General features: G+C 45.6%; 1 protein-coding gene across 1 annotated transcript; it reads left to right on the plus strand.

Annotated features, from left to right (window-relative positions):
• Positions 1-9,016: 9,016 nt before the first annotated feature.
• Positions 9,017-16,705, plus strand: C1H19orf25 (chromosome 1 C19orf25 homolog). Its single transcript, XM_043974926.1, has 3 exons — positions 9,017-9,143; positions 14,489-14,638; positions 15,744-16,705. Exons 2-3 carry the CDS (start codon positions 14,500-14,502, stop codon positions 15,986-15,988), a joined length of 384 nt encoding a protein of 127 aa, XP_043830861.1. The 5' UTR covers positions 9,017-9,143; positions 14,489-14,499; the 3' UTR covers positions 15,989-16,705.
• The last annotated feature ends 1,694 nt before the right edge of the window (positions 16,706-18,399 follow it).

An 18,399-nucleotide genomic window follows, 5' to 3' on the forward strand; every position in this document is an offset into this window, starting at 1 on the left:
ACGCTCCCGAGGCCTTCATGTAAGTAAAATAAGTGTTAGACAGTGTAGAGGTTGTGTATCTTGTTTGTACATAGCTGTTTGCATGTTGTCTCTCCCATTAGGGAGGGCTGGAGGCTTTACAGCAGGGACCGTCTTTTGCCTTTCTTTGTATCCCCAGTGCTTATTACAGTGCCTGGTATACCATAAGTGCTTAATAAATGCTTCCTGACTGACACAGGACCCAGCACAGATCCCTGGGACCCTCCACTTCAGGCCTCTTACTATACCAATATGGAACCATTAAGAATTAACCTGGGGGCAGCTAGGTGGCACAGTGGATAGAGCACTGGCCCTGGAGTCAGGAGTACCTGAGTTCAAATTCGGCCTTAGACACTTAACACTTACTAGCTGTGTGACCCTGGGCAAGTCACTTAACCCCCATTGCCCCGCAAAAAAAAAAAAAAAAGATACCGAGTCCCAGGGAGAGGAATTTATTTGCCCAAGGCAGTATAGGGAATAAGTGGCTAAGACAGGATTCAAACCCAGGTCCTTTGGGTAGTGGTAAGAACACTGAATTTAGAGCCTGAAGACCTGGGTTTAAATCCTGACTGCTGAGCTCTCTCTGTGGACCTCAGTTTCTTTAATGTGTAAAACGCTGGGGTTTAACTAGGTCAAAGTTTCTTAAACTATGGGTCTTGGCCCCATATGGGGTTGGGTAACTGAATGGGGTGGGGGGGGCCGAAAAACTTGGCGACAGAAGGTCATGTATACCTATTTTATATACCTATATACCTGGGGTTGTATAAAAATTTCTCTGGGGAAAAGGGGTCACAAGTGGAAAAATTTTGAGAAGCTCTGCCCTAGATAAGCTCTGAGGTCCCTCCTTAACTCTAAAACCCTGTGATCCATCTCCAAACCCAGGGTTCTTTCCACTACTGTTCACTGCTCTACATGTAGATGTGTCTATCCATGGTGGTGAGGGCAGAAGAGGGGAAGGCTGTTACCTGGTAGGGGAAGGCCTTGAGGGAATCAGTCAGGACCACAGTCCGGGCCAGGTCCTGCCCCAGCACCTTCAGGTCCCTTACATAGTGACCCTGGAGGCAGATGCAGTCTTCCTGGAAAAGTCGGCCCCTGGGGGCCAAACAAACCTGTCATTTTCACCCTTTGCCTTCAAACACCCCTCTGTTTGGTGCTGCTTTATTCCTTCCCAAGCTTTTCTCACACTGCATGCCCACGGCCTCTCTTAACCTTATCCTGGACAGGGAGGGGAAGGTAGACTGTCCCCATGTTATAAATGGGGGAAATGGAGGGTCAGAATGCAGCAGTCACTGGCCCTAGGTCACACAGCCAGACCATGGCCAAGCCAAGATAAGATACCTGACTGCCACCCACAGTGCTCATTCCACTGGGACTATATGGGTGAAGGATCAGGTCGTGGTGGACTCAAAGGGTTAAAGAATAGAGGGGAGAGTTGGTGGCTTTACCTGATCAGCTTCTTGTGGGGATCCAGGAGATCCAAAATTGGTTCTGCATAGTCCCTTTTGGCTGTGGTGAAGATAATGATCTAGAGTGGGGAGGGGGAATGGGGAATTATGAGGAGGATAGGCTGAAGGTCTGAGACTCCTGACCCTCAGTTTTCCTAGAATCCCTGGATGAAATGTAATCCTTAGGAAGACCCAGGGATCCTTTCGGTTTTCCCTTCCAACCAGAAGGTAAATGCACTGACCCATCCACACCACTCTCCCTCTGGTTGTCAAACTGGACTACAGGTAGAGGTGTGTGACCCATGAGGTGTCAAGGTGGGGAGTGGGGGGCGGGATAAAGATGGTACCTGGAAGAACTGGCTCAGGATCTCCAGGAATTCACAGGTGTGGGGCCGAAGCCTGCCCTGCACCTGGGGACCAACAGTAGGTGCCTGTTGGAAGCAATGGCGAGGGGGTCTTCCCTCCACTTGCCAGCCAAAGATGGTGACCAGGCCCAGGGGCCTGCTGATCAAGCTACAGGTCCCTTCTAGCTCAGCCATTCTATGGTTCAGGGATCAGTAGCCTTCTGGGCTATTCAGGGATCAATAGGCTTCTCTCCAACCCTCCATAACCATCTACCCTGAGACCAAAACTACTCACCTTGTAATACATACCTTGGAATCTCACAGGAAAGGAGAAGTGGGCATTGGGTAGAGCCCGAAGGGAGCAAGAGACCAGGGTATCATCCTGAGGAGGGAACTGGGCTGGAGGAACCGAACAGGGTCTGCTCTTCTCCTCTCACCCCCACCCTGCCCTTCTCATTGGTCCCCCTAAGCTCTAGCCATCGTCAAGGAAGAGACAACAGTTGGCTAAGATTGGAGCTGAGGTCAGGGTCAAGGGGAAGGAATGGGCCCTGGTTCACATACCAACTCCAGGACCAATGTGCTATCTGGCATGCTCCGGGTCTTTGGAGGAATATTTAGCCTCTGAGGCCAGAGTCTCCTTCGGTATAGAGGACAAGGGGTGAGGGAGCTGCTAGAGAGAGACAGAAGCTCAGTGAGTCTGGTCTGCTAGCCATACAAGGACTGGGCAGATGCCTTTATTCCTTTCCTTAGACCTTCATTCTGGGAGGACCCTCCAACCCCCAAATGTCTTCTCTAATGAGCAATCACTCTGACTGAAATTCCACCATTAGGGCACTACATTATTTAGGTTAAAGCAATACCCCATTAGAATACAAATTAAGTCAATTATCAGGGATTGCAACTTCAGTGATATGGCATTATTTATGCTTAAAAACTGGAAATAAATCATGTATCCAATGACTGAGGAATAGCTGTATAAATTATGGTACATGAATAAGCTAATGATCTGCAATTTAGGCATCATGGACATTCTTTGGCATGGGAACTCCCTTTATTATTATAAATGACTTTATAAGTCCTAAAGAGTTATCCTAGGGAGGCACATAGTATGTGACATACCCAAGGTCACACAGCTAGTATGTATCAGAAGGATTGGAATCCAAGCCTTCTCACTTCCACATCCAGCCTTCCACATAGTATACGGATATAGCTGGGCTATTACTGACTAGAGAGGACTTATGGTAGATAGAGTAGGGTTTGGAGCTAAGAAAACCCAGGTTCAAATCCTGGCTCTGTCAGACACTGGCTATGTGACACTGAGCAAGTAACTAATCTTAATTCTAATCTCTCAGTGTTCTAGGATAGGGCTTCTTAAACTTTTTCCACTCGCCACCCCTTTTTGCTCGAGAAATTTTTCCATGATCCTGGGTATATAGATATGTAAAATAGGTATACATAATCTTTTACTGTTGCCAAATTTTTTTTTTTGTTTTTGATGTTGCCAAATTTTTAAAGACCCCTGTATTCAGTTATCTGACCCCATATGGGGTCGAGACCCACAGTTTAAGAAGCTAGCCTCTAGGCAATTTTCTAAGATGATAAGTTGTGGAGAGGGTGCTGACTGACATTGGTGGAGGGAGTTACCTCACCTGGGAGTTCCCTTCATCAGTAAAGTTCCAGATCTAGTTCTTGTCTCTCTCCTAAGACTAAAAACATGGGACAGGAAAGCAGGGCTGAAAGAACAATGGACTCACACAATAAATTCAGAAAAGCAAGTGATGTTAACAAGGAGACAAAAACAAAAAACAGAACCTCTGTCAATTACAATGGTCTGTGTTAGCATCACAATGTCACAGTGAAAGAATACATACAGCTCTTTTCTGTTAATGGATAAACTGTTTCTCAGGGACATCCTTTGAAAGAGGGTTTGTTGAAAAGTCTGTTGTGTGGCAACAAAATGTACCAATAATTAAAAAAAACACATACACATTGGGGCAGCTAGATGGCGCAGTGGATAGAACACCAGCCCTGGATTCAGGAGGACCTGAGTTCAAATCTGACCTCAGACACTTGACACTTACTAGCTGTGTGACCCTGGGCAAGTCACTTAACCCCAATTGCCTCAACAAAAACAAAACAAAACAAAACAAAAAAAATAAACCACACACCATACACATTATAAAAAGTCAAATGAAAAGATATCCCCGATTAGATTCCTCCCATTTGTTATGCCACAGGGGATCTCCTTCCATTCCCTGCCTTGGCTCAGGTTTGGAGGTGTTTAGCAGCATTGTACTCACAGGGGACAGGGGAGGGTCTCATCCACAGGTAGAGCAGAGAAATAGGGGGTTGGGGTCGTAGGCTGACTCCAAGGGACCTGGGGGGCTAAAGGAAAAAAGGAGGCCTTTGTGGAGAAGGAAGTGGAAAGCTCAGATTGTCCTTCTCCTTGATAGCCCAGTCTCCCTCCCCAGGAGACATGATTTTTAGTCAAGGCCCCCATTCCTCTACCCCAACTTTATAACCCCTTACCTTCTTCAAATGCCTTTGCCCAGCTCCTCTTGCTTGATGACTCCTGGGCCAAACTCAATGGCTGGCACTGCTCCACATTGGAGAGATGGACCTCACTGCTGGCCTCACACCTCCAGCTTCTCTCTTGTGGCCTTGAAGCCTCCCTTGTCCTCTGGACTTGCCAGCATGGACTGACACAGGGCCATTTGTCTTTCTCCGGGACATTAGGGTCTTCCAGTGGTTGGGGAGACATGAGGGTCACTTTTCCAGAACGCAGAATCATGGGTCTGGATGAGTCAGGTGGGTCCTAGGAGCGAGCTGAGGGATAATTAGAGAGGATTTGAAGGGAATAGGAGAGTGGGGGCCCCTTGACTTCAAAGATGTTTGACAGACTCTTAAAACTGAGGAAAGCTTAAAATAAAGTGGCAGAAGAGGAAACAACCAAAGATCTCTAATTCACCTTCCCACCCCTCTTTTAGAGATGGGAAAAGAGCCACTTCAGTAGCAAAGCGAGGACTGGAAGGTAAGCGTCCTGACTTCCACGATAATGAATGGACTATATGATTTAGATGACTAGCATTGTCCATTCGTTGCCTGAGGACAATCTGTGTCCAGGAGGCAGTCTCAGCTAGGTAGCAGGGCCCAAGGGAAGGGGAACTAGGTATCCTGAAGAAGTACTTTAGTGCCCAACTGCAGACTAGCTTTGCCTCCAGCATTCAGCCCTTACTTAGCCAAGGAGAAACAGGCAAGGAAGAAGGGATAGAGACAGTCATAGTGGCTGGTTATAAAACAGAAGAGAGAAGAAACCTAGTTAGCAGGAGGTCTGACTGGAAAGTACCCAGAAACTCATCCTAGGTCAGCTGAGCTCAACTCCTCATCCTTCTTCAGGCACTGGGCATTATTTAAAGGGTTAGCAGCTGGTAGTGTGTAGGGAGGGAAGCATCTATCTCGGAGGAGAGATCTTTAAGGAGGCAGAGGGGATGGTTTGATCCATTATGGGGGAGGGAGCTCAGAATAGACTCCAGACACCTGGGTTCTACTCTTGGCTCTGCCTCAGACTGGCTGCTCAGGCTTGGAAGAATTACTCCCCTCTTGGGCAATGTGAAATATCTCCTTGGAAAAACAGCTGAAGGGGGCAGCTAGATGGCGCAGTGGATAAAGCACTGGCCTCGGATTCAGGAGGACCTGAGTTCAAATCCAGCCTCAGACACTTGACACTTACTAGCTGTGTGACCCTGGGCAAGTCACTTAACCCCAGTTGCCTCACAAAAAAAAAAAAGAAAGAAAGAAAAAGAAAAACAGCTGATCTAGAAAATAAATCTAGGAGAGATAATTTGAAAATCATTGGACTACCTGAAAACCATGACCAAAACAAAAGCTTAGACACCATCCTCCAAGAGATTGTGAGGGAAAATTGCCCTGATGTTCTAGAAGCAGAAGCTAAAATAGAAATTCAAAGAATCCACCGATCACCTCCTGAAAGAGATCCCAAAAGGAAAAGCTCCAGGAATATTATAGCCAAATTCCAGAACTCCCAGGTCAAGGAGAAAATACTGCAAGCAGCTAGAAAAAAGGAATTCAAATACTGTGGAGCTCCAATAGGATAAAGCAAGATCTAGCAGCTTCTACATTAAAGGACCGAAGGGCATGGAATATGATATTCCAGAGGGCAAAGGAACTGGGACTTCAGCCAAAAATCACATACCTAGCAAAACTGAATATAAATTTTCAGAGGCAAAAATGGGATTTCAATGAGAAAGAGGTCTTTCAAGCATTTGTGATGAAAAGAACTGAACTGAATAGAAAATTTGACTTTCAAATACAAGACCCTGGAGAAGCATAAAAAGGTAAACAGGAAAAAGACTTCATGAGGGATATTAAAAGATCAAACTGTTTACATTCCTACATGGGAAGATAATACTTTGAAATCATAAGAACTATCTCAGTAAGAAATTCACAGAAGACAGGGCTGAACTGAATATGAAGGGATGATATCTGTAAAGCATTTATGTTTTGTTCTTTGTAGGGCAGACAAGGTGGGGTGTCTTATGTCTGGGGCTGGATTTGGGCTTGGGGCCTCCTGGGTCCAGGGCTGGTGCTTTGTCCACTGTACCACCTAACTAATCCATGATGACATAATTAAAATAGAGTTGAGGTGTAGGAGGAATAAACTGGGGGAGGGAGAAGGGGAGAGATGGTCTGGGGAGAGGTAGTTCACATGAAGGAAACAAGAAAAAAGCTTATGGAGAAGAGCAGAAGAGGGGGAAGGAGTGGGGGAGTGAGTGAACCTTAATATCATCAGAATTGGCTCAAAGAAGGACTAACATGCATACTCAAGTAGGTACAGTAATATATTTTTGCCCTGGGTGGGGGAAGGGAGAAAAGGGGAGGGGGGAAGAAGGGAAGGAGGAAAAGGCAGGATTGGGGGAGAGAGCAGTAAAAAGCAAAACACTTTCAAGGAAGACGAAAATGTTCTGCATTACTGTACCAGTATGACATAATGAATTGCTTGATCTCATAGGGAGGGTTAAGGAGGGAGGGAGGAAGAAAAATTTAGAACACAGAATTAGCTCAGGGACCTTGATCTCATTGGAGTGGGCTCATGGAGGGAATAGCTTTCATACCCAATTGGGAGGAACAATCTATTTAACCCTGCAGCAAAATAGAAGAGGAAGAAGATAAGGAAGGAAGGGTGAAAAAAGGGAATGCAGAGCGAGGGAGAGGATAGTCAGAAGTAAAACACCTCTGAGGAGGAATAGGTAAAAAGAAGATAGAGTAAATGTCATGGGAAGAGAGTGGGATGGAGGGAAATAGTTATGATGATTGATTATAATGGCAAAACATATGGTACCTCCTTTGCTGGGCTTTTATGAATAAAATTCTCTGTCAAGCTTAAGGTACTATATACAGGTTATGATGAACAGGATACTATCAGAAGAACCTGGAAAGACCTACATGAACTGAAGCAGAGTGAAATGTACTGTATACAGAATAACAGCAATAGTGGGGGATGATCTGCTGGGAAGCATGTGGTTATTTTCAGCAAGGCAATGATCCAATATAACCCTGAAAGACTTATGAAGATTGCAGTCCATCTGCAGAGAAAGAACTGATGGTATCTGAAAACAGATGGAAACACATTAAAAAAATTTTTTTTTCATTTCCTCTTTGACAATTCCTTAATCTGAAGTTTTGTTGTTGGTTTTTTTTTTACTGTTTTCTCTCACAACTAGCTAATATGGGAATTTTTCCATGACTACTCATGTATAACTTATTTTGAATTGCTTGAGTTCTTGTGGGTGGGGAGTAAGAATGGAGGGGGGGGAAGAGAAGTTGGAACACAAAGTTTTTAAAAAATTGATGTTAAAATTTTGTTTTTACATATATTTTGGAAAATAAAATTCTATTCAAAAATAAAAAATAATTACTCCCCTCTTGGACCTGTTTCCCCTTTTGTGAGGCAGCTGAATTGAATTAAACTGATCTCTTTTTTTCAACTTTTGCTTTATATCCTCCCAGGAATTCTAGTTGAACTTGTGTCCAAGCAGTGTTTTTGTTTTGAATCTATTTTGGAGCCATTATCTTCTTCCAGGTTTGTGTCTTCCATATCCCTATCAACATTTTTATGGTGGGATTCTTTTTTTTTTTTTGGTTTGTTTACTTTTAGCTTTACTTTCTAAATTCGGTTCTGCACACTAGTATAAGGAGCATCTGGGTCTTACTTGGTGCTATTTTGTATCCTCTGGGGTCCTGTTGCGCTTTCTTCCTAAGTGTTCAAGGATCTCAGGGGCAACCCAGGGTGGTGACCTGCAAGCTTTCAGTTCATTCACAGTTAGTAGTCTGATCGCTACTCTTTTGTTAATAATAGTAGTAATCGGGGCAGCTAGGTGGCGCAGTGGATAGAGCACCGGCCCTGGATTCAGGAGGACCTGGGTTCAAATCCAGCCTCAGACCCTTGACACTTACTAGCTGTGTGACCCTGGGCAAGTCACTTAACCCCAATTGCCTCACCCCCCCCAAAAAAATAATAGTAGTAATCATTATTCTTTATATATCACTTTAAGGTTTGCAAAGTGCTTCACGTTTGTTATTATACAACAACCTCGTGCTATTTTAATCACGATTTTACAGATGAGGAAACTGAGGTCGGGAGGCTGATGGCGCCTTCCTGGGGCCTTGGTCCGATCACCTGTAAAATGAAGGCTTTGGGCTAGGTGACTTCTGGGGTCCCTTCCAGCTCCAAATTTATAATCCTACGGGTCTACAGCCTAGGCCCCGCAGATACAAGACAAAAAGGAAAATGGGGTATGCCCTCAAGTTTACGGTCTACTCTGCCCCACCCTTGCTATCACGCAATCCGTTAATCACCCTCAGCAGAGAGGTCCAGGGGAGGAAAGAGGTGGGGAGAGGTGGGGGGATGGGAAGAGAACTTCGAGTGGAAGGAGAATAAAGAAGGAGGAGGGCCCAGGTCGCATCCAGGCCGCCAGCCCCCCGCGTGCCCGAGGTAAGGCGAAGTGAGGAGGAGGCGGGGCCAGGACGTTACGTCTTCAGCCTGGGATATGGGGGGAGGGGTGAGACGAGGCGGTGAGAAAAAAGGAGGATTGTGAGGAGAGCTGAGGAGTGAACAGCCGTGCGCGTGTCCACGAGGGGGTGGGGCGGGGCCGGAGGAGGCGGGGCCGGAACGGGCGGCCGCGCGCTCGCCCTGAGACTTGCGACGCGTGTTCAGCGGCGGGAGGGGTCGGAGAGGAGGGAGAAGGTGGCGGAAGCGGAAGCGGAAGTAGAAGCGGCCACTGTGGAGGTTGCCCTGACGCTGGAGCGCGAGCTTCAGGTGAGGTGCTAGTTAAGCTTCCTCTTCGACCTCCCCTTCATAGTGTGAGGATGAGGGGAGGGGAGTGCCTTCCTTAGTTCCTCAGCGAGTCGTGAGACCAGATGGTGGTCTGGGATGGGGAGGGGGATGAGTTGTATTTAGTGACATCTCTATAATGTTAGTGAAGTGCGGGTGGGAGGGGGGAGGGACCACCCTTCTCTTTCCCCCCCTACCTTCCTGCTCTTCCTCCCCCCCCCCCAGCCCCCGCTCTTCCTTCCTTCCCTTCCCTCCCCTGCTTTTCCTTCCCTCCTTCCCTTGCTCCTCCCTCACTCTCCGCCGCTCTACTTCTCCTTTCCCCTTCCTTCTCCCCTCTCCCTCCTTCCCTTTCTTTTCCCCCAGGAGAGCTTTCTTCAGTCCCCCGTCCCCCCCCCCCCCCCCCCCCCCCCCGCCAAACCCCTGCGAATCCAATCCTTACCCTACTGTGTGCAGAGACTTAGAGAAGTTTACATAAGGGGCAGCTAGGTGGCGCAGTGGATAAAGCACTGGCCCTGGATTCAGGAGGTCCCGAGTTCAAATCCAGCCTCAGACACTTGACACTTACTAGCTATGTGACCTTGGGTAAGCCACTTAACCCTCATTGCTCCGGAAAAAAAAAAGTTTACAGAAGTTAGGAGCCTCTAGGTCATACAGTGGATAGAGTGGCGGGCCTGGAGGCTGAAAGACTCAAATATGGTTACACACACTTACCAGCTGTGTGACCCTGGGCAAGTCACTTCATTCTGTTTGCCTCGGTTTCCCCATCTGTAAAATGAGTTGGAGAGGGAAATGGAAAGCCACTCCAGTAACTTTGCCAAGAAAACCCCAAATGGGATCACAGAGTCATTTGTCATCACTGAAAAACTGAAGAACAATTAGAGAAAATACAGCTCCTGCCCCCAGGGAGTTCACAATCTCAGGGAGACCCAGACTCTAAAACCTTCTGTAAAACCCTTTTACTTTAGGAAGATCACTTTGAAAGCCTGGTGGAAAATGGATGGGAATATGGAAAGACTTGAGGCAAGGCCCCAGGCTTCAGGTGCCCAGGGCCTCCTTCAGGGTGGTCCTCAGAGCCTTGGCCCATTGTAGGCACTTGAGAAATACTTGTTGATTGATACACCTTAATATGATATGATAAATGTGTTGAAAACAGTTGTAAAGAAAGTAATAGGTGAAGTCTGAGGGGAAAGGTGGTTGCTACAGACAAGGGCTGAATTTAGAATCAAAGGACTTAGGTTCCAGTCTTGGCTTTAAGACCTGTGGGACCTTAAGACAAGTCACTTAAGCTTTGTGGGCCTCAGTTTCCACATCTTTAAAATGAAGGAACTTGAACTAGATGACCTCTAAGGTCCCTTCAAGTTCTAAATCTTTGATACTAGATGGGGGCCTTTGAATTATTTTAAAGCATGATGGAAGTATTCCCGAGGTGAATCAGGGAAAGAGAAAGACCAGGATTGAACCAACAAATCTATCCTATCAGTTGTCATATTTTATTTTTGGTGAGGCAATTAGGGTTAAGTGACTTGCCCAGGGTCACACAGCTAGGAAGTGTTAAGTGTCTATGGCCAGATTTGAACTCAGGTCCTCCTGAATCCAGGACTGGTGCTTTATCCACTGCTCTACCTAGCTGCCCCACTCCACTCAGCTTTCAAAGTGATCTTCCTAAAATACAAGTCTGACCATGTTATTCAATAAAATGCCAGTAGCTTCCTATCCCCTCCAGGGTCAAACATAAAATCTTCTGTTTAAAGCTGTGCATACCCTTTTTTTTTTTTTTTTGGTAAGGCAATTGGGGTTAAGTGACTTGCCCAGGGTCACACAGCTAGTGTTAAGTGTCTGAGGCCGGATTTGAACTCAGGTACTCCTGACTCCAGGGCCGGTGCTCTATCCACTGTGCCACCTAGCTGCCCCCCTATGTAAAATGCCCCCTGTGCATACCTTTTGACCCAGCAATACCACTATTGGGTCTTTTTCCCAAAGAGATCATAAAAAAGTGAAAAGGACCCACATGTACAAAAATATTTATAGCTGCTCTTTTTGTGGTGGTAAGGAATTGGAAAGTGAGGGGCTACCCATCACATGGGGAATGGCTAAACAAGTTATGGTAAATGAATGTACTGGAATTCTGTTGTGCTGTAAGAAACGATGAGCAGGTGGATTTCAGAGAAACCTGGAAAGACTTGCATGAACTGATGATGAGTGAGATGAGCAGAACCAGGAAAACATTGTACACAGTATCATCAACATTATGTGTTGATCAACTGTGATAGACTTGATTCTTCTCAGCAATACAAGATAGTTCCAAAGGACTCATGATGGAAAATGTTCTCCAAATCCAGAAAAAAAAAGAACTGTGGAATATGGATGCAGATTGAACCATACTATTTCTTTTGTTTTTGGTGCTGTTGTTTTTCTTTTTTGAGGTTTTTCCTTTTTGCTCTGATTCTTCTCTTATAACATGACTAATACAGAAATATGTTTAATGTGATTGTACATATATAACCTATATCAGATTACTTGCTTTTGGGTAGCTAGGTGGAGCAGTAGATAAAGCACTGGCCCTGGATTCAGGAGGACTGGAGTTCAAATCCAGCCTCAGACACTTGACACTTGCTAACTGCCTGACCCTGGGCAAGTCACTTAACCCTCATTGCCCCGAGAAAAAAAAATCAGATTACTTGCTGTCTTGGGGAAGTGGGGGAGGGAGGGAAAAAAATTTGAAACTAGAAATCTTATAAAAACAAATATTGAAAACAGACAAAAAAATCTGTTTGACTTTTAAAGCCTTTCATGACCTGGCCCCTTCCTATCTTTCCAGTCTTCTTTGTTTTGTTTTGTTTTTTCTTTCTTTCTTTCTTTTTTTTTTTTGCAGGGCAATGAGGGTTAAGTGATTTGCCCAGGGTCACACAGCTAGTAAGTATTGTGTCTGAGGTCGGATTTGAACTCAGGTCCTCCTGAATCCAGGTCTGGTGCTTTATCCACTGTGCCTCCTAGCTGCCCCCCATTCCAGTCTTCTTACACCTCACTCCCCTGCATGATGTACTGCAGTGACTCTGGCCTCCTTGCTCTTCCTCCATCTCCTGACTCATCATGTCCCTCCCCACCTCCCACCCCTGCCCCACCGTACCCAGTCTCCCATGCTTGGAATGCTCTTCCTCCCTCATTTTTACCATCTTTGTCTCCCAGCCTCCCTGGATTCCTTTAAATCCCAGTTAAAACTCCAGTCAGTCTGTCTTTAATCTTAGAATCTTGCCTTTCCTCTGAGAGAGTTTACCTCCCAATTTATCACGTGTATATCTTGTTTGTATATAGTTGTGTTCATATTGTCTTCCCCCAGTTGGATCGTGAGTTCCTTGAAACAGGTACTCTTTTTTTTTTTTTTGCCTTTCTTTGTATCCTTAGCATGCAGCACAGTGCCTGGCACATAGTAGGAACTTGCTTAATTAATACTAATTGATTGACTGCCACTTATTAAGTATGGGCTACATAAGATAATCAGTGAAATAACACATGATGGGATAAAACTGGAAAAGCATAGTGTGCCAGATGGTTGTGAACTTTGAATTTGAGGCAGAATAATTTAAACTTTTCAAGGTCAGTCAAATAACAGGGAGCCACTGAAGATTTTTCAGTGGAATAATGACATGGCCCTCTCTATGCATAAGTAATACTGTTTAGGTAGCAGTGTGCTGGATGGATGGCTTGGGGAGAGGGGATGGACAGAGTCAGCAATACTTACAATCTAATCCAAAAAGCATTTATTAAGCTCCTACTATGTGTAAGGGATTGATTGTACAAAAATAAGATGAAAGAGTACCCCTTGGTCTCAAGAAACAGATTCTATTGGGAGTGGTGGCAATGCTCTGAGTTCCCTGATTTTCCCACTTTCATATTCCCCTTTACCTGACCTCTTCCCCTTTTCCCCCTTTCCTTCTCTCCCAGTTTTTTCCATCTTCCCACCTGTCATTCTTTTTCTTACCTTGTTATTTATCCACCTCATTTCAACTCGGTTAACATTTGTTGAAAGTATCCCACGTGCAAGACCCTTTGTGAGGCTAACCTCTTGAAGAAACACAAGTGTTGGGCAGGTTTCCTCATCTGTGAAATGAAGGAATTGGAGGGACTGACTGGTGTGATGGAAAAGGCTGACAGCCAGGAATGACCTGTAATGGACCAACTCATGCATATGGACCTTAAAAGCAACATATGCCATTTATAGCTCTCTTTTTGTTTGGTCTTAATTTTTTTTAAGGGTTTTGGTGTTTTTTTAAGTAAGAAAGATGGATCACCTGCTGGACAGAGGGGTGTGAGAGGGCGTTGTAGACCTGGAACAAAATGAGCAAAGGTACAGAGATGGGGAAGTGCCATCTGGTCAGAAACCCCGTGAATGAGTGTATAGGCTGAGTGCATAGTAAGTGCTAAGTAAGTGTTGGATTCCAGCTGGACTGGAGCAATTATTGATTGGTAGGTATGTGTGGAGGAACAATGGAAGGTGACTTGGGAAGGGGAGCTTTGGCTCCGATTGTGAAGCCCCTTTTACCTTAGTTGGCTTTGAGAGTCACGGAAGGTATGAGTAGGTGAGTGTGTCCAGGTGAGTGAGTCGAGAAGAGCTGGGCTTTAAAAGAATCATGTTAGACACCTGTGCAACCAGGCATGGGCCCGTGGAGACATGAGATGAGAGCTGGAGCAAGTAGCAGAATGGGGGGGGAGGGGGAGGCGTTCTTTCTTTTGAGACTAGGGTAGATGTAGAGTTGAGAAGACAGGGATAAAATCAAGGATATTTGTAGAGGGCTTACCTTTGGCAAAAATAATCATTAAACTAGGGTCTAACCACAGCTCAAAGAATGTATCATTTGAATATTACTTCAAATAAATCCATTTAAGGAGGTGAAATCTCCCAGTCTTCTGATTTCAAGCCCAGGGCTTTTCCTGCCATCTAATGTTGCCTCATAGAATGTCCAAGGTGGGCAAGAGGATTGCCATTGACATCAAAAGATGCCAAAAGGGGTAGCTAGATGGTGCAGTGGATAAAGCACTGGCCCTGGATTCAGGAGGACCTGAGTTCAAATCCAGCCTCAGACACTTGACACTTACTAGCTATGTGACCCTGGGCAAGTCACTTAACCCCAATTGCCTTACCCTCCCCCCCACAAAAAAAATGATGCCAAAAGCCTGGCACCAAATGGAACAGTCCAGCTGAGGTTCTGGATCATGGATCTGCAGTGGACTCAGCTCTCCATTCCCCTTGTCCTTCTCTCCCATCTTATCCTCTTTCCCTGTCTAGTTCCTCTGCAGTTTCCTCTCATTTCTCATGTCTGTTTCCACCTCAGCCTTCTGCCGGATGACTTCTAAGGCCAGAAAGCGAGTGGTCCTCCCCACAAGACCATCTCCACCCACCGTTGAACAGATCCTGGAGGATGTCCATGGTGCTTTGCCCTCTGATCCTGTTTTCACCACCTTTGCCCCACAAGCCCTGGAAGGTAATATAAGTCCCTATTACTCCTGCACCCCATTCTTTGCAGCCCAGCTTGATCCTGGGAGTATCTGAACATTCCAGTTGATTAGTGTCAGCTTGGTAGTCTGGCCTACTTTTATTATCCAGTTAGCCACTTTGTGATTTGTCCATTTCTTCACATGTTTACCTTTGTTTTTAAACATATATATGTATACATACATATATGTATATACATATCTATCTTTATTAATCCCATGCTAGTTTCCCCCTGCTCTTGCACCCTACTCACTCACTCCTGTTATTTGGCTCCTGAGCAAAGAAACCAAACTCATTTGAACATCATCTTCAGTTAAATCCTTATGGGGAGGTGAAATCTGTGGTCTTGAAGATCTGCTCTGGTTTCTAGAGCACTTTCCTCACAGCTCTCCAGTGAGTGCAGATAATATCTTAATTTTACAGTTGAGGAAACAGATTCTGAGAGGGGAAATGATTTGCAGAGTCATGCAGCTATTAAGGGGTAGAACTAGACCTTGAATCCAGCCCTGACTCCCCCATTATTGTTCCATTGACTGGACCACATTGCCTTATGGCCCACATCACATTGTGCCTAGGACTACCATTGTGCATATCTTATTCCTCACATCCTGTCAATCTCTATAAGGTGCAGGAGCTTAATTTCCCTGTTTGTAAAATGAGAATGTACTACAGAATGTTCTCCAAGGTCAGCGGCTCTATCATTCAGTATCCTTAGGTCCTTTCTGCTCTACTACCACTTTTTGTTCTCCTAGCTTTGACATTCCCTGTTCTAAGCGCCCTCCCAGCCCTGACATTCTGTATTCTAAGAGCTTTCCCATATCTGATATTCGGTGATCTAAAGGGCCTCCCCACCCCCCAGTATCTGACATTTTGTGTTCCTGGGCCTCCCCAGCTCAGACACTGTGTCCTAAGAGCCTTCACAGCTCTGACATTCCATGTTCTATGGGCTCTTCCAGATGACACATTCCATTGCTAGTAAAAGTTTTTATCATCCGTGGTTTGGGATTATACTGTGCCCATTCCCAATATGCAAGTAATTGAGAGGCAACTGGACTTGTGTTCTTTTTTCCACCTCCTTCCCTTTTCCTTCTCAGAGCTTCCCGCCCCTCAGGAGAATGAGGACCCAGAGGCCGAAAGGGAACGTCAGTACCAGCAGAGTCGCTCCTATGTGGCCATGAACCATCGCCTCCAGCTGGCCTGTGACCTCCTGAAGCAGAAGTGTGAGGAGTTGCGGCAGGCTGGGGACAGCCTTGAGCAAGACATCTTGGAGATGAAGCAGAGGACCCTCTCTGGCACACAAGCTCCCAGCTGTCTCCCTGGTGTGGGTTCCTCAGGTTGATGTCGTGCTTTTTGATTTATTTTTGGAAGTGAAATTCAGGGCCTCTGTGTCTGCAGAGACACAGGCCTTTCCAGAAGCAGCTTTTCCAAGGCTTAGTTGCCCTCCAGTTCTGGCCCTCTGGGTTTTCCTGCATCCTTTTCTCTCTGTCAACCCACCTGCCCCTTCAGACCAGAGCCCCTGTCCTAGCTGGGGAGGGGTGGAGGGACACTGTAGTGTGACACCTCCCTCTGCCTGTAAGAAGCACAAGCATGCCCCCCGCCCCCCAAGAGCTTCACTCACAGTATCAGGATCTGAAGACAATTGTTACACACAACCATTGGGGTCACCTGGGAAGGCAAGATTGAGTACCTACGGGTATCTAAAAGGAAATGTGAACCAGGCCATGGAACGGAGGACCAAGTCCCCTCGGCATATGATGAAGGCAGCATAATGAAGACATTATCTCTGGGCATGATTCTTCCAAGAGACACTGCCAGATCACAGGAGAAGAATGCTGGCTCCAGGTTCGCATTCCCTTCGTTGTCGCAGCTGGTGCTGCCAGCACATCATCTTCTTCTTACTTTCCTTTTTCTCTGTATATGGGCCTCAAAGTCCTATGAAATCCTTGCCTTTTACTTTTCAAAGGATTGACTGGTCGGTCGTCTGCATGCTGGCTCGGGTGATTTTGTTGACATCATTGCCCTCATTAAAGTTAAATTGTCCAAATGCTGGCCTGGCCTCTTCTTTATCTCAGGCTCCACCCCTGAAGGCCAGGAGGGAGTTGAGGATTTTCATGCAGACTCTTCCCTGTGAGGGAGGGGTTTAACTTGCATTGAGGGTTGACCCAGAGTCTCCTGCTTTCAACAACTTAATGCTTAGACATTCAGTTCACAAAGGATCACAGAACGGGGAGATAGCTTAGAAGTCCCCTCTTCTAACCCTCTGCATTTGACAAATGAGAGCCAAGATCTGATTCACACCTGTGACTCCAAGTTCAGTCATCTTGAAATGCACCACAGTGCTTCAGCACATATTCAACAAACATTTTAAAATGCTTACCATGGGGACAGCTAGGTGGTATAGTAGATAGAGCACCGGCCCTGGAGTTCGGAGGACCTGAGTTCAAATTCAGCCTTAGACACTTAACACTTACTAGCTGTGTGACCCTGGGCAAGTCACTTAACCCCAATTGCCTCACTTAAAAAAAAAATACCATGTACAATTCACTCTACCCCAAAAGTGCTTTCCTCAAAATAGCTCTGAAGTAAGTAGTTAGGTATTTTTGTCCCCATTTTATAGATGTGGAAAATGAGGCTGAGTGAGGTTAATTGACTCTCTTGTGGTAACAGAGCCAGCAAGTGGTAAGAGTTGGACTCTAACCTTGGCTTTCTGATTTCAGATCCACCAAATGCTTTTTTCCCCCTCTTTGAAAATCTGGTCTGTGGCCTGGAGTTCACTGCCTTCCTTCCTGGAAGGCAGCAGCTAGAATTTGGGATCAACTTTAACCGCTAAAACATCAGAGATTTCTCTCCAATATAACCTCAGGGCCAGTGAATAGTTAAAAACTCACCATCTATCTTTCCTTCATCTTGCCCTTTTTTTGGTAGAGTACACCTGAAAATTCCTTTTCATCTTCTTTCAAATAAATGATAATAAAATGACTTGTGAAGAGGTGATCCAGAGCCCCAGGGCCATTTTGATGCTTATCATTTAGAACTCTCTGAGCTCCTTTTCTTTGTAACGGAGACTTCTCCGTTGTTTCTTTGAAACAGAATTAATTCAGTTCAAATGAATGCTTTGCCTGAAACCTTGGTCCCCGTGGAGCCGAGAGATGAATTGACCTGTGAATTAGCAAGTGAAAAGAAGTACTCTGAATCTTGTTGGACCTGGAGGGGAAGTGCTGTACCCCAAGTCTAGTGCAAAGTTATATTTTGTAGTTAATAGTCGGTCAACAAACATTAAGCATCTTGTTTACTCTGATGGGAGTGAAGGGAATACAAGATAAATGAAACTGGTTTTGTAGGGATATTGATAAGCTGAGACATAACTGATGTGATAACCCAGAACCCTATCCACTGCTCTAACTAGCTACTTCAGGGAGACCTGTGTTCATATATTAAGCTAATCACTTAACCTCTATGGGCCTTAATTCTTTTGACCAAAATGGGAGAAATGGGCCAAGCTACGTGGCAAAGAGGATAGAACACTGGGCCTAGAGTCAGGATGACCTGAATTCCAACCTGCCCTCAGACACTGTGATCCTGGGCAAGTCAATTAACCTCTGTTTGCCTCAGTTTCCTCAGCTGCAAAATGGGGATAACAAATCAGTAAATATTAAGTGCCCACTATTTTCCAGTGACTCTGCTGACTACTGGGGAATATAAAAAGAGGCCTTATGGAGCTGACAGCCTAATGGGGGAAACAGTATTCAA

The sequence above is a fragment of the Dromiciops gliroides genome, chromosome 1 (genome assembly GCF_019393635.1).
Source record: "Dromiciops gliroides isolate mDroGli1 chromosome 1, mDroGli1.pri, whole genome shotgun sequence".
NCBI classification, from domain to species: domain Eukaryota; kingdom Metazoa; phylum Chordata; class Mammalia; order Microbiotheria; family Microbiotheriidae; genus Dromiciops; species Dromiciops gliroides.